At 36.3% G+C, this 21773-nt stretch overlaps 1 protein-coding gene across 1 annotated transcript; it reads right to left on the minus strand.

Annotated features, from left to right (window-relative positions):
- Positions 1–534: 534 nt before the first annotated feature.
- On the minus strand, positions 535–13018 carry LOC104607506 (NADH dehydrogenase [ubiquinone] 1 beta subcomplex subunit 9-like). Its single transcript, XM_010273161.3, has 5 exons — positions 12591–13018; positions 12331–12372; positions 6210–6291; positions 4079–4134; positions 535–858 (listed from the first exon to the last, which is right to left on the minus strand). The coding sequence occupies exons 1-5, from the start codon at positions 12708–12710 to the stop codon at positions 817–819; spliced, it is 342 nt and encodes a 113-aa protein (XP_010271463.1). The 5' UTR covers positions 12711–13018; the 3' UTR covers positions 535–816.
- Positions 13019–21773: the final 8755 nt, after the last annotated feature.

Below are 21773 nucleotides of genomic sequence, written 5' to 3' on the forward strand. Positions count from 1 at the left end.
TGCATATTAATATGTGATAGTGGGTTATTATGCATTTTAAATTTATTGTAAATGTTCTATATAAAGTCATCTTATGCAATTTGTGTGGACTTGAAGTGAAGGTGAACATTTGTCAAAACTTGAATGCACGCCCAGGTGGGCTTCAATTCAATCCATCTTATGCAACTTGGGTGGGCTTCAACTCAATTCAACTTGAATTGAACTTGAACATTTGTAAATTTATTTCTATTAATTTTCCATGAAAAAAAAAATTGTTGAGCGACAGAGACAACAAAGAAACGTATTCTTCTGAATATTGAAAAATGAAAGGAGGGATATTTGCGGCCTGATCATTTTGGTGGATGTTTCCAATCTTTACGTGGCAAGACCTTTTGGTCAGTGGCCACGGACCAAGAGTGACTCATTGATGGGGGATACTCATTCTCCCTTTGTTTTTTAGCTTTGTTCCCTAGACGGTCAAATAAGTAAAAAACTGTCCACATATGTTGCTCTTCTACAGGGAAAAAAATGAATAATAGATAATGAACCAAGAGATGGATAACGACGCTGTTTGGTTAACGGAATTGTTTTGTAGGCCTGGTTTCAGACAGACTACATTTCCCAAGGATCATGCACAAGCATTTACACTGCAGAATTGTAACAGGTCCTGCACGATTATGGCTCTCATCTTTAACAGTTGATGCTAAAATAAAATGGGAAAATATGGAATAAACTTAGTCCATCAACAAAACATGAAGCCCTAGATGGCACATGCAAGTGAGAAAATCAAAGTCATCGAAGCTTGGATCCCAATTACCACAGAATACCATGCCGGTTTCAGTCATTATCTTCACGACCATAACCATAGATTATCTCGATCTGCATCAAAAGCGAATTTTTGAAGATTATTAAAAGCCAAACAGAAAACACAAATTTTGTATCAAATCTCAACTTCATGAGCTAATGGATTCAAATTGAATAACTTCATCCATATTAGATTAACTTATAAACTATAAAGAAATATCTTTCCCTTCTAAGCTCCCCTTAATGTTTTCAGAAAAAACAACAGAACACAATAGGCCAGGGAAAAGGCATAGATACAATTATAAGAACAAAGATGTTGTCCAAAATAAATGAACTTTTCCTTCTATAATTAAAAAAAAATGAAAGATTTCTATGGACAAAACACAATAATGTGGAAATGCATGACCCTCCCAACCTCTAGTACATCAGTTCCCCTACAAAGAGAGTTAAAATATAAGACTTGTTTAACCTACATTCCTCATTTTTTTTTCAGCACAAAAATGTTTTCAAATAAGAAAAAAAAGGAATCTCCTTATATCCTTCCTTGAAGGTCCACCTAATTCCGTTAACAGGAAATTGATTCTACCATCAGCAGGCCACGTCAATTATGCACACCATAATATCAGAAAAGCAAAAGGAATGATCCTAGTCTCCACTATCCATTGCTGTCAAGATTTGCTAGACATTGTCAAGAAAGTGATTCAATGGACTTCAAATGAGAAATTGCATAGGGAATTTATAGAGTTGGCATTTTTTCATAAAAGTAATAACATTATTGAAACAATAGTACCAATCACATGAAACACCTATAAATGCCTATATAAGATGTCAACAGAAATTTAACTTGTGGATATCCCCAAATCCTGTGATCAATTAACTTTTTTCTTTAGGTACTGTATTGAAACAAAACAGAACAGAACAGAACAGAATGCATCTCAGCTCATCACAGCAAGAAGTTCTGTCAAGTATGCATAAACAGCCTACATCAATATGTTGCCTGTTAGTAACAAAAGAGTGTACCCTCGTCAAAAGAAAAAGAACCATAGCGGGTACCCCTAAATATTTCTGTACTGTTGCAACGAATGATCAACTTCCCTCTTCCCCAAATCAATGCTACCCATGAACAATCAACTTTCTTTACCAGATTGTTTATTCTTGATCACATAAAACCACCGACTGATAAAAATAATATTTTTGTAACAATGTTCTCAAGGCCAATCTTCTAGACCAATTCTATCGTACAGTTCCTTTAAGCTACACTAATACAGATAACCTGAGTTGTAAATATTTGAACTTAAATAATTGGCTGATTATACTGAATAAGCATCTCTTTTATGAGATCATTTTGTATCTTAATAAAATATTTGACACATTCCTGCAAGCACTCCCTATGAAACAAGATTTGACAAAATTTGCAGGATCCTATATTCCTACATGCCAACATCTAAGTAAAAGGCAAAGGTTACGAGGAGCTTGAAAATATGAATAAACAATAAATTATAGATTTAATCCATGGCATTGACTAAATTTCTGTTGAATCCATTTGAAAGCTAGTGCAGAAGCTAAAGGTTTCAGGTTATCCCATATTCTTCAATTGCTAGCTACCACTCAAACTAAACCATCATTTTCAGTCATTACTGCCCACCTTGAAAAATATTTTATAATTGTGCATTTCCTACAATTAATGAACCCCCATCCATCCACAGCCACCACCAAAAATAAAATAAAATTAATAAATAAATAAGAAAATGAGGAAGAGATTTTATTTTCTTAGAAAACCTCTGAAAGGACAATTTGAAGTCACTCAAGAAATTAACTTACAAGACATCAATTTTCACCTATGTTGCAACCTTGTACAAGAAATATTACCCAAGATATATTACAATAAGTTGGACAATTGATATCCACAACTAAATGGTGAATAATAGTGTAAAAATATACTAGAAAAGATAGATTCTCCAGCAAAATGGATAGAAACAATCTTAGAAGGTAGCATGAAAGGTTGATTTTTTTGGTTAGTAATAGGGCTGTTCACGGGTCGGGCTGGGTCGGTTTACAGGGTTTTTCCCAACCGACCCGACCTGGTTGGGTTACATGAGGTGGAAACCGAAACCGACCCACTGATAGGCAAAACCGACCTGGTCGGTTTGAGTCGGTTTGGGTCGGTTTCGGTTTTGCTCCTGTACAAAAATGATAGAGAAGCCTAGAACTAGAAGGACACCTAATTCTAATTGTAATTGCCTAATGGGTTGCCTATTTGGTGTAAAAGACTATAGAAATTAGGATAGATACAATTTAGTTAAGTAAGAACTAGAAGATAGGGCTGTTCTAGTTCTAGTAGAAGACTAGTTAAGTAGGAAACTAGGAACTACCGAACTAGAAAACTAATTGGTTCGGTTTGGTTCGGGTCGGTTTCGGTTTCGGTTTTCACATAAGAAAACTGAAACCGACCCGATATATCGGTTTATGATTTTGCCCAACCCGAAACCGACCGGTGCTGATGAAAACCCGGCCGACTCGGGTTGGGTTGGTTCGGGTTGGGCCTTCTTATGAGCAGCCCTAGTTAGTAAGCGAAAAATTTTGCCCTGTTTTAGACCAGGAAGCAATAGAAATTAGACCAGCAACTTCTACTTGAGACAACAAACACATGGTTTCCACATACAGTAGAACCAGGACCAACTATTTGATGGTCTCTGGCAATCTCCAGGGCCAAAAGTTTTCCACTCGAATGATGGTAAAACCATTTGATCAGCACTCTGCAGACCTTTTATATGGGACCATCTTCCATATTCTCTGAGCATTAAACAGGATTATAATCATCCAACTGGTCTAATGTCGCCAGATTGTGGACTCAATATCTTGAGAAGTGTCACATGTAAAGACAGGGAGGATGCCTCCTGGTAAATACTCTTCACTATTCCTCTAAAAAATAAAAAATCAGAAGAAAAGGAATCTTCTAAGTTAACAACCAGTAGACTATACAAAAAAAATGATGCCTTGATTCCTTATCTGTCTAGAAATGTAATCTAAATAAATTAATAAAGTACATTAAAGTAGATGCATATTCAAGGGCATTCATCATAAGGCATTTAATGCACAAGTACTGAAAACAATAGGTTGTAATCATTAACGAAAAACAGTATAAACTAATGTAGCAATGCTGTGCGCAGGATTACAAATAACTTATCAGTTGAAGTAAAAAAATTAATAATGCACGCAGAAAAACTGATAGAAAAACAAAAAACATAACGCATAACCTTCCCCTTCTTTTGGTCTAAGAAAATAGCCAACTTACCCCAGAAGGTGGTGTTGGGTTTCGCGTAAACTTGGTACCACCAGGAGCCCAAGGAACTGTTCAAAAGAAAATAGAACTGTCAAGTTCCATGGTTATAATTGAAGAGATAAAAGGATTTAAACTCCAGTCATAACAACAAAAATAAAGGAGAAAATGCAACTTTAGATGAATTAACCATTAAGCTATGAGGATGACAAATACAAGTATTGCGAATCAAGTATCAATGTACAATGATGGACTGTTTAAGCTCACAACATGATCTTGCAGCAATCCAAACATCTACCACAACTAAAATAAAACTGTTGCTGAACAACTGTGGTAATAGAGGTTATAAATCCTTCGAGAAGGACATATATGAAGCATTCTTATTAAGTTCCATTTTGAAAAAGGTGCTACATATATTTCTGGTGATTAAATGCCGTTTCTAACAATAGGAAAAATCTTAATTTGCAATCAACCAATGGCCTATTTGTGGATCATTGGATTTATTTTTTTAAATTTTAACTGTTGTTAGTTTTAGCTTTTAAGATTTACTTTGTTAGGTATTAGTTTTAGATGTTTTCTTTTAGAAAATTGTTGTCAACCTTGTAATGGGTCTAAATATCTACCTTTCCAAGGATTGTAAAGAGGTTTAGGCAGCTTTGAAGCCTTTAAATTTATACACAAGAGTTTAACAGCATTTAGGAGATTTTAGATTACAGAAATATGCATATATATATGGTACATAATGTTGCTTAAAAACGGATTAACATAAGCTGTTCAATCAGCATGTCATATCAAAAGTAGTGAATTTTATGGCTCAGTAGAATTCATAGAGGAAGCATGTTAATCAGTAACAGGAAAATATTATTTCAGAGAACAAAGAGAACTCATTTCAACTTAACTCAGCCTTAATCCCAACTATTTGGTGTCAGCTACACAAGTCCTGTCCTGCCATTGTGCTCTATCAAGAGGGAACAAAGAGGAGAGGAAAAACATCTGTAAAGGGAAACAGGGATACATGGCCTCAAAACTGGCTAACAAAGTAAGAATACAAAATCATTAAGAATTTCCTGGCATTGTAGGTGCAACACAACGAAGTTTCTCTTTCCCACAACCCCAGCAAGCTTAAGCCATCAAGTCTGCAACTGCACGACCTACCAACTTTTCACTGGACTTTCTTGGAGTCCTGTTTCTTGTCTCCACCTTCTAAAGGAGGTAAAAAATAATCTGGAGGAGTATTTCAGAAGAGGAAGATTGGAGATGAATGGATAACTCAATGTGTCTCGCATCACCTTGGCCTTATAATCCATAACAAAGGAGAGATTGTGGAGAATGTCGTTAATGGAATTAGAGCAGGATGGGTGCATCCGGATCTTATGTGATAAGCAAATACCACTTTGGCTAAAAGGAAAATTCTACAAAGTAGTTGTAGGATTGGAGATGGGTGCATCCGGATCTTATGACAAGTATTTCAGAAGAGAAAAAATTTAGGAATTTTTTCTCATAAAACCCTGTCATAGAATACATAAAAACGTTCAACATTGATTTACCAGAGAAAATCCAATCTGACATTGGGCTCAAAATAATTTAAAAGTTCGCAATATTTTTTAAGGTAAGGTATATTTGTATTAATTAGTAAAACAAAATTTACTGATGAGCATGTGTGTTTATTTTTCATCATCTAAGCATTCTGACCACCAATGCAATAAGCTCCGTCAGTGATGCTTATCGTATATGTTTCAAATTTTGAGACATGATCTATAAGCTGAGCCTGAAGGTGTCTTCCACCACGCCTGAAGATTTAAAGCATGGGAGACTTTTCAAGTTACTTAGGCAATGTCCATATAGTTCTGAGCCATGTCTGACGATTATTTGATCCATGTCAGTTTAAGAAAGAGTAAGCATGCAAGTATATAAGCTATTAGAATTTCAATGCAAATATCTAAGAACAAGCATATCTACATATTAAACACGAAAGACAATTTGCACTAGTTACAGACAAAAAGGAATACAACCACCATCAAAAATATATTTTGCATCTGAGAATTAAAAGAACTGCAGGCAGCACCAGGATATGAAAAATGATGGGTTCAACCATGTCAATTGGAGATCAGTATGAGATCAAGTGGGTTTCCAGCATTATGCATACCAATGTAAGGATCAGGGTGCCGCCACTTGTTATAGGTTGCTTCAGCATCAGCAATCATTCTATCAATGGTATCAAGATCCTCCTATGAATTTACCAAAAAAATAATCCCAGAAAAAATCAGAACCAGGCAAATATTTCTTTTTTATTTACTTCACTAAAATGGTTAGCTTTAGCTGAAGGCAGGTAAGTAATTAATTGGCAAAGTATTGAAACATCATCTAATCCAACTTCTAACAAAGCATTCCATGTAAATGTAAAGCGATATATATATATATATATATATATATATATATATATATATATATATATATTCACTCAGAACAAATCCTTACACAAACATTGCCCAAATGCTGTAAAAAAGCAACAAAACACTAGTAGAAACTATGAAGTATTTCACCCTGTCTGCTCACATGACCATATTAGTGCCTTTTATACAAGAAACATATCAGAATGCAATCCTGAATTATTCACTTAGATAGAAACTTACACTTTGTGTTTGGGCAATAACATGCATATATAACAAGATTGAGTTGTTGTTGGAGCCTATGATGCATGAACAGGCATTGGTTGCTCAAGATCTAAATCATGCACAGACAAGACAAGAAATTACATGTCTGCAAGTGCATGTCATGGAAAATCACCACTCGGCTAGATGCTCTGATAGCCCAAACCTTTGATGAGTTGGTACACATCCAATTAGTTGGACCATCAACATAAATTATTTACTGATTTTGTTAGACACACAAAAGGAAACATGCCTTTAAATGCTTTAAAGCTCATAATCGTGTATCACAAGTCGTACAGAATGTTGAACCAAATCAAATCATGAATCATATTGCAAAATATAAAAATATTTTTATTTTTTACAGAAAAAGGCCCCCAACTTGCAGAAAGTTCCCTTTACAGCCACCAAAGTCTGTTGGAAGCATGTATGGTCTAGCAAGACATCTTTTTTTGGTAACAGAAGGAAATTACACAGATTTTGGGACAGATCAGCCCTTAAGAGTCAGCTAAAGCAATAACATGAATCTCAGTAATGCTTCTCCAATGGCCCGCATCAGCTAGGTAATCAGCAAGTTGATTAGCTTCACTATAACATGAGAATATTTGATCTCCAGTTCAGAGTCATTTGCAGTTCCCTGGCAATCCTCAATCCGGTCCTTGATGCTCCATGGGATCTTAGATTTCCTGTTCAGACAGTCAATAACCAACTTCTAATCTCCTTCAAGTCCGATTTTAGAGCATAAATACAACCTATATTTCTGTCCATGAATGAAGTCTTGAGACCTAGACAGATAGTGGGGACAGACACTGGGTAACGGCCTTTTTAGTGAGGTCTCAAGACAAGTTCGTAACTAAGATACCGTTGGAAATGATCACATGAAACAGATCAAAATGTGGTGCCTCATGCCTGTGGAACTGACCTCCTAGTGAATCGCTTGGGCTGCATTCAACCAGTGAAGATTTCCCCTCTGCAAGTGGAACACATGGTTTGTTCACTGGATCTTAGATGTATTTTTCCAAATTTAACCCTTTAGAGGACAGGAGGGTCATCATCTAAGCCTTGTCCCAATTAGACGGGGCTGGCTACGTTAATCCTATTTTGCCATTCCTTTGTGTTCAGTGCAATATCCATTCTTATATTATAGGCACTTAAATCATTTACTATCACTTCCAATCAAGTCCTTTTCTGTCTGCCCCTAGCTCTTTTAGCCCCTTCAACGTGTAACAGATGACTTTTTCTAACAGATGCTGTAGATGTTCTTCTATGCACATGACCAAACCATCTCAATCTACCTTGTCTCATTTTATCACCTGTTGGAGCTACTACCAGGTTCCTTCATATGGCTTCATTTCTAACTATCCTTTCTAGTTTTACCACTCATCCATCTAAGCTTTGCAATTTTGCAATGGATAAAAAAGGGCAGACTAGTGCACAAGGCTCCTGCCTATGCAGGGTCTGGGGAGGGACAGATGTACTCAGTCTTACACCTACACACAAGGCTCCTGGTCACTAGGGTTTATCATTCTTGGCCCAGCCCAACCCACAAATTTCAGGGCCTGGGCCCAGGTTTTTGTGTGCAAGCCCGGTCGGCCCAGGCCCGCATCAAGCCCATAATATTTTGGACCGGGCTTGGGCCCAACACTTCAATCCCGGCCCGGCCTGCAATACAATATGATATTATAATATAATATAATATAATATAATATAATATAATATAATATAATATAATATAATATAATATATAACATTATATTATATATGTTATATATATATACAAGTATCTTTTATTTTATACTAAATGTTTATTATTTTATATAAGATATAAAAATTTCAAGTTTTAAAATATAAATAAATATTAATTAGTTGACACATGTCAATACATGTGTGAACACTTGAGCCGACCCAAGTATGTAAATTGTCCTCCTAGGCAAGGCCTTCTCATTGCCTAAGCAATGTGGGACTTGGAAAAACACTCAATGGTAGCAGTCATTATTTAGTGTTGTTCCAAATCCCACATTGCTCAAGAATGGGAATGGAGGCTTTGCCTTCATCTATAAAAGGATAGGTAAGCCAAACCAAACCAATTCTAAGAATTAAATGAGGCCCATGCCTTTTTTTGTGCATAGGCCCAAAGCTTAGCCAAGACCAATTTACCTTGGGCTTGTGCCATTTTTTTTTGCATATATTACATTTAATTTAATTTAAAATTAAAAATTTAAATAATTAATTTTTTATCATTGGATGTCATAGGCCCGGAAAGCCCATAAGCCCGGCCCATGATCACCACCCCTATTGGTCACCCAGGTTGCGATGGAGTAACCCAACCATTGTGCCAAGGCCCACCCTTGCAACTTTGCAATGGATATGATCTTCAAATACACCACCCAAAGTTCACTTTTTTTTAGTTGGTAGAGTATTGGAGAAAATAGCAGCCATGTACAACAAAGGGGCCATAACATTGGAGAATTAACAAAAAGTATAGTTGTATTCGGGAAAGTAATTATAAAACAGAAAATCTGAATCAAAAAGGAATTGTAAGATCTTCCTCTAAACAAGTAATGTGAGGCCACCTATGACAATAACATTTTTTTTATAATTACCTATGACAATAACATTACTTTAATCTTCATAGCTACCATTGTCTCCTTGCTTGCTTTGTTGTCAAAAAATGCAATCATTCCTTTCCCCTAGATGGCCCTGAATACTTCTGCAGGTATCATTCCCCATGCTTCCTTACGACCTTTGCTCAAGCTCTAGTCTGTCAGGCTTCAAAAAATTGTTGTACTGTTTCTGGAAAGCATATTTGTACTCCAAAAATTCCCAGAACCCTCATCCAAAATTTGGACGGGAAGCAAAAGTGGACAAAAAAATGATTTGCCGATTCCTTACAACTGTCACAGAACATGCAATTCAAGTTGTCTAGTGCAATCTCTCTTTTCATCAAATTTTCTGATGTTAGACATCTGTCACAGATGAAGCAACAGTGGAGAAAAGTTTGTGTTTTTCCCCAACTTCATGTAAACAGTCTATCTTGACAAGATCCTTGCCATTGATCATTTAACCCTTAGAGGAAGAGATATGAACAGTGTTGAGATTGTCTTAAACTGACTGTCCCAAGACCAGGTAGAAGAGGGTTGTATAACTTGTGCTAGGCTAGCATCTGGCATTAAATTTTTTGCCAAGCTCTTTTTTTTATCAATAACTTCAAATTCATTAAAACAGAAAGAGCAAATTACAAAGGAGGATAGGTAAAAACTCTTAACTCTCCTCAAAAAAAAAAAAATATAAAGCAAAACTACAATTGATTTCTTCCCATCACTTGTTTTGCCAAGGCATCAGCAAAACCATTAACTGTTCTTTTAACACAGCTAACTATCACATCCATGACTCATGTCAACCATTTAAATTTCTTCCTTTTATTGCTATAAGTCCACAGCCCAACTTCTTCCTTCTGCACCCATCCAACCATTAGCTTTGAATCTCCTTCTATAACCAATTCACTGATGTTCATGTGCTTTGCTCTTTGCACTCCTTCCACCATAGCCAACATCTCAGCCCTTAATGAATCCCTTTCACCTATTGGCCCAGAAAATAGACCAACAATACTGCCCTCTTCATTCCTGAAAACACCACCAATAACTGAGGGAGACCTGGGTTCCCTGTACTACTCCCATCAAAGTTCAGCTTTATGAAACCATGAAGCAGAGTAGACCAACTAGGACTAGTTACAGGCTTATGACGATCTGGACTAGCAACTTCCTTCCAATTTCTCAAGACGTCACTTGCTGAAAAATCAACCAAGAGCTTCAAGGATTTTGCCCATTGAACAGCCCTGACAGTGATAGACTTGACAATGGCTTCTCCGCTTCTTCATTGCCTGAAAATATTCTTGCATTCCTTTCTTCCCAGATGGTCCACACTAAGGCAGCTCTTACACATCTCCATAACAACCTTCCCCTCTTCTTATGCCAACTGAAGAATGTAGAGGCAAACAAACTTTGCAAATTTGGTAGAGGGCTCCACCTACACCCTAACAAAGAAAAAAAACCAGTCCCAAATGGGAGAGATAAATGGGCAGGAGATTAAGAGATTAATAAGTGATAGCAAGATTCTCCATTGGCCTTACAAAGAATACACCAATGAGGTAACTTGGTCTTTTCCTTTGGAGCAAACCGCAAGTATTCTTTCCATGAACACTTCCCAACAAATACCTCCTGAATGCCATTTCGTGCTCAACTGAACAAAATGGAATGGTAGAACATGATTCATGTAGCCAACTCTATATAGTTGGGACAAGGCTTAGTTGAGTTGAGTTGAGTTGAGATGGTAGGAAGAGATATGAACAACTTATGATTCTCATGTCAGTATGAGAAGGAATACATGACACACCTACCCTTCCATTGTGGTTATTTACTTCAGGCTTTTTCACATCTTTTAATTTTGTGGCTGTTTGGAAGACAATGTGTCATTCTAAGAGATCTAGTTTCACTTATTGGTGCTTGGCCTATTAAAGGCTTTATCACAGGGGCAGGGGCATAAATACTTTGGAACCTAGCTCCCTTTTTTGAATTGTTGATAAAAGGCGACAAGCATATCTTTGACAACATTCCAAAGCTGATCTCTCCGTCTCTCGCACAGTGGAGTGTCTTTTTTTAAATAATAATTGTGAACTTGAATTCACTTATTTTTGTAACAACTAACATGATATTATAGTCATCTTTTACATGAGATATAGTGAGTTAGTGGTCATGTATTTAAATTTTGTATATGGAAATCAGCCCATATGCCTGGAAGCACAGGCGAATGTCAGGACCATCCTAATACAATCTTCAAAATCAGTTCATTTGACAAATGGATTTTATGAGATCTCAACATCATAAGTATATACTTATCGTAGATATATACAATACCTACATTATCCCAGACATTTTATAAAAATGATAATAAATCAATTGAAATTATCTTAGAATACCTTCTAGAATTTAGAAATTGTAATCATTTTACATCTCCTTTCTTCTGTGGAAAATCAGTATCATAATTTTGAAGTCCAGTAACGTGCATTAAGCACCTCAGGAAGAAAGCGATTTTGGTCACAGAAGTAGGAGATACGAAGTCAAGTGAGGAAGCAGCAATATACATAGAGGCAAACAGGACTAGTTGCAAAGAAACAAGAAAGCAGTGTTCCCAAGTCGACTAGGCAACGTAGATATGACATTTGATTCATATTTCGAATTCAACATTTTAAACCAAAAGGCTACATAAGAGTTTAATGGAATCTATATAAAGATGGCGGTTCCGCTATCGCTAGTATATGTTCAACTTAGAATTTTATCATTTATCCAAGTTCTGACACTTATTTCGTATCAGTTGCACCTGAATTTACATCCATTCCATTGGAAACCGTAATTTTGTTCGGACCATGAAACCAAAGTGAAAATTATCTAACAGTCTTTGACAAAACACTGATTTAGCACATTACAAGTAAATTCCAGACCGGCACAAAGAACACAAATATGCATTATTTGCGCGTCGAGTGCAAGAAACCGGTGAAACACAAATAAGAAAGAGCATTAGAAATATAAAAGAGCTTGATTTCCGGGATTCAAGAGAACAAACCACATGTTTGTTGGCCTCGAACTTTTCTCTGAGGCCGGATGCCTGAAATTGAAAATTGTAGAAAGAGTTAAAATAATTTGTGGGAAATTTGAACAAAATCCAAACCGCATAACGTAGATAAACAAATTCTGAAATTAAAAAATGAGAGGGATGGATCTCTTGTGAGAGAACGTGATAAAGATCGCAGTGTAGGTAAAGAGATGGAGCAAAGGTGTGGTAATAATCATCATGGATGGCGAGAGGGGAAGAAATGCTCTTACATCTTGATAGAAGAGATGGCGATGGACGGCCCAGTTGAGAGTGTCTTTAAGAGCCCTTCTGTAGAGGATCCTCACCCGCTCCTTCTGAGCAGCCCTCCTCGCTAGGTATGAAGCACTCATGCCTGCCCCCTTCTCTCTCTCTCCCTCTCTCTCTCTCTCTCTGAGACGAGTTAGGAAGTCGTAAGTTCGAAGTGCGAATTTTATATCGTCAGCATCGGATTAACGCACAAGGGATCTGCGACGTTCGTTAGGTGGACACTGGACACCTCATTCACATCGCCTTCCCATCTGCAGTTGCAATCCCTTTGAGGGACATCAGATGGGTACAGTTTATTTAACTATCCCTCAACATTCAGTCAAACCAAACATAACCTAAGGACCTTGCCCTGTTTTCCGGCTACTAAGGATCATATTATTCCTGCAATTGGATGGAAGGATCAAATCCTCTTCGCAAATATATACACATATATAATATTAAATTTGTACATGTCAATTTCAAATGAAAATAACAACAAAACAACAACAATAATAATAATATATAAATTCTTCTATACTTTTTTATATATACTTTTATAATTCTATGTGTTTAATAAATTTTATTTAATACACTTATTTTTGTTTAATGCAATAAATATATAATATCATAGATGTATCCAAGTGTTTTATATGAATTTTCAGCATTTTTGTCATTTTATTGTTGAACTATTAACACGCCACCAAACAAGAAAACAAGTTCATTCTTGGGCCGATTTTAAATTTTGTATTTTATTTCTATCATACATAAAAATAATTCTTGTTTATCATATGATGTGATTATTGGTGTAAAATAAAATACTAGAGATATGCCCAATTTTTTCTATAAATATTTTTATTTTATTGCATTTATTTATATTTTAAAGTTTTATTGTTTAAATATGACATTATATGACCCATTTTGGCCATATGATACAAAATATTGGCTTCATTCTTGGTTTGTTTTTCAAAAGTATCCATTGTATGTCATATATCTTAGAGTTCATCTATGATGCCATAGTGGAATTTATTGGTGAGAAAAAAAATTAAGCATACGATTTAATAAGAGATCATGGGAATTGATACCTTAAATATAAGACTTAATAATAAAGAATTGAAAGAGGGGAGGAGCAAAATGAGAGGGAAAGAAAAAATAACGAATCAATTTTGCATATGATGGAAAGTGTGGCAACATGTTGTAAAGGGAAAATTCCCGATTAGTACCATGTACTTTGGGCCTAATGCCACTTTTGTCCCCAAGCTTTAAAACATGACAATTTAGTACCCGAACTTTTAAAACGTGCCAATCTAGTACTTGTTGTTAACCAGCCATTCAAGTGTCATCTAATTTTCTTTGTCAATATTGACAAAAAATGAACAATCCCAAATCCTTCCCTCTTCTATTCAAGAAAGTTGGGATCAAATCTCAGTGGGCATTTTGGTAACTCTAATTTTATTGAATAGAAGAGGCAATGATTTGGGACTGTTCATTTTTTATCAATGTTTGGATGGTTGATAAAGAAATTTAGATGACACTTGAAGAACATTTGCATCTTTTGAAATGCTACTTAACGGGCTGGTTAACGGTAGGTACCAAATTGGCACGTTTTGAAATTTTGGGTATTGATTTGTTTAAAGTTTGGGAGCCAAAGTGGCACTAGGCCCAAAGTACAGGATAATAATTATAAATTTTTCCTATTATAAAAATTAGGTTATGTAAAAGCTCCAAATGCCCCAACTACCTCACATAGAAATAAAATTGGTTCTGGGTATACATCTAGACCCAAATAGTCCATGTGAAAACTCATCCCATGGTACCTACCTAAGAGTCAGCAACTCAGCATCAAAATACAAGACTAACCAATGACAAGGAAGTGAGTAATGTGGATACCTTAAACCATAAAAAGAAAAATCATTTATAAAAGGACAAGAAATGACACGAAGGTGGTGTTTGATAAATCTGAAAAGTTAAAAAGATATTAAAAGTGTCTAAAATCTAAAAAGAGACAGTTGTTTTTTGACTTTTTAGAGGCTCTGAGTAAAGAAGGTTGTTTGTGTTGGATTAAACCTTTAGCATTTGAAATTCATTAATTTTATTATAAATTAGACTATTCGGTTGCAATGGCAAGGGAAGAAGAAGAAGAAGAAGAAGAAGAAGAAGAAGAAAGGAGAGAGAGAGAGAGAGGGGGGCTGGAACTTGACACCACTAGTTTGCCGAAGAAGAAGAAGAGAGAGAGAGAGACGCAAGCAACATCTTCAAGGGTATTTTGGACTTTCAGCCAGGTCTGAAATGCATCTGAACGCGTTCAATGCCTGCCCCATGTCTTATTATTTCATATCTAAAAATAATTTTCAGACCCAAGTTCATATACACTTCCAAACACCACTGATGTCTAAAAAGCAACATTTTTAGACTTCATAGGTTTGAAAAGTGTTATCAAACGCCACTTAAGTCTCAATCCCATTTATTCAAAGTTTGAATTCTACACTACGCAATCGATGCGTGATAGATTTCTAAGACTTGGTTTAAAACTCATCATATGCACGGTCTTTATAACAAGTTATGAATCACCCATCATGTAACAAGCATAGAAAAAGAAAAAGTATAGTAGATTCAATCCGTTTGCATGCATCTTCTCTACGGGGCTTCCACTGGAAAAGAATAATCTTGCATTGTGTAAGCCACCAGTTCTTACTTGCATCTCTATCAACTTAACCCTCTCCCCTATTCTTCTTAGCCCTTTTTCCCTTTTTGATTCCATGAGATGAGGCTATACAATAGGGATTGCCCATCAGGACCGGTTCCGTTTTTCCCCAAAACCGTTGATTTTGGTCAGCAAACCATTGAACCGGCCGGTTAACCGTTCGTACCCTTCAAACAGTTTTGACTGTTTTTCAATTTTTTCAATTTTCTTCTAATTTTTTTTGTCATAACGGACCGGCCATTCAGGTGTCAAACCGTTCAACCTGATAACTAGACCCCTAACCAGTTCGATCACCGAGTCTGTTTTAAAAACCATGCCCATGACCCCTCTCAAACCTGGGTGCAAGCCAACTCAAATCATTTACTACAACTAGCAAGAGACCTTACCAATTAATCAATTGACACTTTGCACCTAACCCCACTAACCCATGGCTACTATCTATTGGTTTAGCATAAAAGATGTTGCATGTGGAGGCATGTCATTATCCTAATCCATTAACCAGTTGCATGCAGATTTAGCATGTAGCATCTCATAATAATGTAGGTCTCATAACCATTTTATAATATTTTAATATCATTGGCTAGCATGTCCGACCACTATGCAACAATGTTTTCAAACCGTCATTGACCCGGATGGCTAGACCGTTTGGCCTGGGAATTGTCCAAGTAACCGATTCTGTTTTACCCTAAAACTGGCCCCTAGCCAAAAAATGTTGAATTGGTCAATGACCTGTTGACCCAGGTAGTCAAATTGTTGACCCATTCAGTGGATTTGGCCATTTTATTTTAATTAATTTTTATTTTTTTTCGTTTGAATGGGCCCTTCCTTTGAACGAAATAGTCAAACCGTTGATCCAAAAACCGGTGCCTATAATAGTTATGGTTTTGGGTTGGTTTTTAAAACCTTGCTATGCAGATTACTCTAATATACACAACATCCTATTTAATTTCCTTATTAATCATGGATAATTGATCCAAAGAACTGGCTTTTTTGTCTCTGTATATAAACCATACTATAAGATATTTGTATGCATTAATTTGCAATTGGTTTGTCATTCACATGTATAACATATTATTTAAGTTTGGATGTATTGTGCATATTAATTTGTGGTAGTGGATTATTATTAGCTTGCAAATAGATCGAGTTAGAATTGGTAAGAGGTATAGTTTTGTAGACGGTTCACTCACTCATCCAAATCGAGGTTCACCACAAGAGCTGGCATGGAAGAAATGCAACTCCATTGTCATATTTTGGTTGTTTAATTCCTTGGCCAGAGAATTGCATGAGAGCATTGTCTATACTAAAAGGGCATATGAGATTTGGAAGGATCTTGAATAATGATACTCTCAAATAATAATAATAATAATAATAAAACACTTTGGATTCATCAGTTGAAATGTTACTTAACACTCATTCGGTGAGGTAATTTCTTAGTCGCTACCTATTTTGCCAAGCTAAAGACGTTATGGGATCATCTAAATGTGCTCAATCCTGTTCTTGAGTGTTCTTGTGGAGCAATGAAGGAGATTTTTGTTGATTGGGAATGTGAGAAATTGCACCAATTTCTCATGTGCCTCTATGAAGCCTTTAATACAATTAGATCAAACATTTTGAGCATAGAGCCTCTTCCTAATATTATCCATGCATATGCACTGGTAATTCAATAAGAAAAGCATCTTTCCCTCACTCTAGACAACCATAGTAATTCGGATCTTGATCTTACAGCTTTACATGCAACAACCTCTAAACCTTTTCCTAATATTAATCGTGCATATGCACTAGTAATTCAAGAAAAAAAGCATCTTTCCCTCACTCCGTGCAATCATAGTAATCCAAATATTGAGCTCACAACTTTATATGAAACAACCGCTAAGTCCAATTCTCAAAATTCCAATGGAAAACCTAAGCTACGATGTGATCATTATAATAAAACTGCGCACACCAAAGACAGATGTTACAAACTAATTGGCTATTTGCCAAACTAAGATCATAACAAATCTTCTCGTGAGGATAATATGCTCAGGCTAACTACACAGGAAATTAGATTGCTCAATCTTTGTTGTTAGCTGGTTTCACCATGGATGAATACATACAACTCAAGAATCTTTTATGAAATGACAAATAAGTCATCTTCATTGCTGATGTCTCTTGTAAGAATGTACTAGTTCATTCTTGGATTTTGGATAACAGAGCTTCTGATCACATGATTTTTAGATCCAAACTTGTTTATTGAATCTATTCAATTAGATTGTCCTAAATTTGTTCAGTTATCGAATGGTTCAATTCTATATGCCACACATTAGGGCTCTGTTTTATTGTTCAATGATTCCATAGTTAATGATGTCATGTTTGTGCCTGGTTTCCACTACAATTTATTGCCAGTTAGTAAATTGACCAAACAACACAATTGTGTTATTACGTTCTTCTCCACGTCTTGTCTCATTCAATACTTAGTATCGAATAAATTAATTAGAAATGCTGAAATTAATTGTGGAATCTACACCTTACAACTTTTGAATCGTGTTGCTTCTTCAACAATAGGTGCTATTTCTTTCAGCACATGGCATATGCGTTTAGAACATGCCTCTCGACATTGAATGTCGTTGGTTCCCGGTTTACCTTCCAGTTATGCTCCAGAGTTCTATTATGACATCTGTCATAAAGGCAAACAAACAAGGGCACCATTTTCTTCTAGTTCCACAACAGCACCAACATCGTTTCATCTGATTTATGTACATTTGGGGCGGATATCAGACTCCATTGTAGGGTGCTAATTTTTTTCCCTGCCATTGTCGACGATTTTACCAGATGTACCTGATTATACCTTCTCAAATATAAGCATGATGCCATTTCATTTCTCATTTATTTTTGTAATATGGTGAAAAACCAATTTAATTGTTTTGTTCATGTGATCTATTATGATAATGGACTTGAATTTGTATTTGGCCCATTTCAAGATTATTTGGCTCAACATGGTATTTTGCATCAACACTCTTGTGTTGACACACCACAACAAAATGGTGTTGTTAAACGTAAGCATCATCATCTCTTGGAAGTATCTCAAGTCTTGAGTTCTCAAGTATCTCTTCCTATTCAATTATAGGGGGAATGTGTATTGACAACAACATATCTTATCAATTTCACTCCCACATCAATATTTCAAGGGAAATCACCATACAAAGTACTCTTTGATTGGGTGTCATCTAATGATCATTTATGAGTGTTTGGGTGCTTGTTCTATGCCCATGAACACTCCAAACCATGAGACAAGTTTGTTGACCATGCATCTAAATGCATATTTCTAGGCTATCCTTTAGGTCAAAAGGGATACAATCTATATGATCTCTCTTCTAAGTGCATATTTGTCTCATGGGAGGTGGTTTATTATGAGACAAAATTCCCTTTTGAGAACCAACAACCAATTGTTTCTAACACTCCTACAATTCTTGTACCTCCCCTTGTTGATGACATCCTTCTTCTTGAACCATCATGCCACATTGACAATCATCATACCATTGTACCCACTAAGCCCATTGGGTCCACTGAGCCAATACACTCACTAGAACTCCACCTACTAGAACCATCCACTAGACCCTAACGCACTCATAAGCCACCCATCCGGCTCCATGATTACATATGTAATAACTCCCAAACCACAAAATTAGAATCCCACCATATTTCTCAATTCTTACATTATGATGAACATTCTCCATCTCATGTCGCATTCCTCAACCATGTTTCTTTTCATATAGAGCCCCAATTCTTCTCAAAAGTAGTCAATGACCCAATTGACAACATTCTATGGTCGAAGAAATAACAATGTTAAAGAGAAATAATAGATGGGCTTTGGTGGACTTACCACCTGGAAGAAACCCATTGGTGTATGTTGGGTTTATAAGATAAAATTCTATTCTAATGGAACTATTGAGCGCTATAAAGCACGATTGATTGCCAAAGGTTATACCCAAGTGGAAGGCTTGGATTTTCATGAGACTTTATGCACCGGTCGCCAAACTTGTGAGTGTTCGTTGTTTACTCTCATTTGCTATTATTAAAGGACGAGAACTTCATCAACTTGATGTGAACAATGCCTTTTTTCATGGGGACCTTCATGAGGAAGTTTACATGGTGATTCCACCTAGTTTCTGCTCTCTCAATGATCGTCAAGTTTGTAGGCTTCATAAATCACTATATAGTCTTCGACAAGCTTCTCTTATGTGGTTTAAGAAATTCACCCACGCTATTCGGGACTATGTTCTTCCAATCAGTTGTTGACCACTCGTTATTTTTCTTACGACATGATGGTCATTACCTAGCTGTGCTGGTATATGTAGATGATCTTATCATCACTGGAGATGCTCTTGAGCTAATCGCCTCATTCAAACAATATCTCAACAATTGCTTTTCTCTCAAATATTTGGGCACCCTGATCTGTTTTCTTGGAATTGAAGTCCAACGGTCTACCAAGGGCATTTTTCTTTTCCAACACAAATACCTCATGGACCTCTTACAAGAAACCAACATGCTACATTGCAAGTCGTGTTCATCACCAATGGAATGACAACGACATCTTGTTGATGATTCAAGTCCTATTCTTACAAATCCTTTGTCTTATCATCGTCTTGTTGGACGATCGGCTTATCTCACCATTACTCGCCCATAAATCAGCTATGTTGTCCATGCACTTTCTTAGTTTTTGAGTGCCCCACGTTAAGAGAACCTTGATGTTGCTCTACACATCCTTCGATACCTCAAGTCCTCACCACTTCATGGTATTTTCCCTCCCATCTGATAATGATTTCACATTGAAGGCTTATTGTGATATTGACTAAGCCAATTGCCCACTCACTCGCCAATCTACTACGAGATATATCATCATGCTTGGAAATCTTCTCATTTCATGGAAGATGAAGAAACAAGACACGACTTATAGGTCCTTGGTTGAGGCTGAATATCGTGTCATGGCTGTAGCAACCACATAATTATTATGGTTGAAACATCTTTTCCGAGACCTAGAAATCCCGTTTACAGTTCCATTGTAATAGCCAAGCAACACTCCATATAACAACAAATCCCGTATTTCACATATGAACAAAAAGTATATCGACATAGATTGAATATGTTCATTCGTGAACATATTCAATGTGAATATATCCAAACCTTTCACATATCTAGCAAGTTCCAGCCAATAGATTTATTCACCAAAACTCTTGGTGTTGATCAATTTACCTTCTTATCGGGCAAGTTACTCATTAAAACTCTTCATGCACCAAATGAGAGGGGCAAGCCTGTGATAAGTGGCTTGGTTTGCTCTATAATTCTATAATGTTACTATTCTAAATACAATTTTCATTGGTTTCCTTTCCAATTTCTTGCATTATTTTCACATACTTTCAAACCAAACATGGCCTAGAGAAACACATTTACTTATCCAATCACTAAGCCAATTTAAATAAATAAATGCACAGGAAACATGTGCTTTTTTAATAACCTAAAATATCAGGATCCTAACTTGAATTATTGGCAAGGTTAATGATATTGTGGCTAGGCTCAATTTGGAAGGAGTACAAATACAAATATATACAAAATAATACAAAATACAAGGTTTTGCATTGTACATATTTGTATTTATACTCCTTCCAAACTAAGCTTAAAGCTTATAAAGAAAGAAGCATATGGATTAAGGAGGATAAAATAACCATTAGCGTAGACATAAAATTAATGTATGTAACCTAATGGTATGTTTGGTTCGCGCGACCTATGCGAATATTCCTATTTTCTCATATTTGTTTTGGGAGAGATGCTGCGATGGGATGATAATATCATTCTCAAAATATGGGATGTGGGGTCTCACCAAATAGGTGCGACCCCACTAAGAAATGAAAGTTGTGCGATGGTAGTGAGGAAATTTTATCGAGGGGTGGACTGTTTTCATCTCCCACCTCTGCAGTGGTCCGAACTCCAATCACCTGTATCCTTCATCTCCAACGAAGGTAACGTTTCCGGCGGTTATTGTCTTCGTCTTCTCCGGCGGAGACAGCAAGGACAGGTTATTATCTTTATCTTCTCTGGCGAAGGAAATATTTCCGGCGGTTATTGTCTTCGTCTTCTCCGACGAAGACAGCAAAGACATGAAGGACAAGTTATGTCTTTGTTTCCGACAGTTATTGTCTTCAAATCTCAGACAACGAGGACATGTTATTGTCTTCTTCTTCTCTGACGAAGGTAACGTTTCTGGTAGTTTTGTTTCCTAGCCCCATGGATTTGTTCCAGTTCTACAATATTTCTTCATCCATTTGTCTCATCAACCAAATGCTAGAAGCGTATTCTATAGGATAGTAGGTCTCAACAAACAAACACATGACCAAAAAATTAGAAAATAAATTCTTCCTTTCTCATCTCATCCCTTCTCATCCCACTATTTCTCGGAAACCAAATGGACCATAAGCACTTTTGTAATGATTAA

This window comes from Nelumbo nucifera, chromosome 5, assembly GCF_055504915.1.
Source record: "Nelumbo nucifera cultivar China Antique chromosome 5, China Antique-T2T, whole genome shotgun sequence".
NCBI lineage: Eukaryota > Viridiplantae > Streptophyta > Magnoliopsida > Proteales > Nelumbonaceae > Nelumbo > Nelumbo nucifera.

What these genes read in the sequence shown, in the direction of transcription:
- LOC104607506 (XM_010273161.3), bottom strand. Translation starts at nt 12,710, where the DNA reads ATGAGTGCTTCATACCTAGCGAGGAGGGCTGCTCAGAAGGAGCGGGTG. An exon ending in GCCATCTCTTCTATCAAGAT is followed by an intron (nt 12,373 to 12,590) that starts GTAAGAGCATTT and finishes TTTCAATTTCAG; the next exon opens with GCATCCGGCCTCAGAGAAAA. An exon ending in ACCCAACACCACCTTCTGGG is followed by an intron (nt 859 to 4,078) that starts GTAAGTTGGCTA and finishes CTTTTGATGCAG; the next exon opens with ATCGAGATAATCTATGGTTA.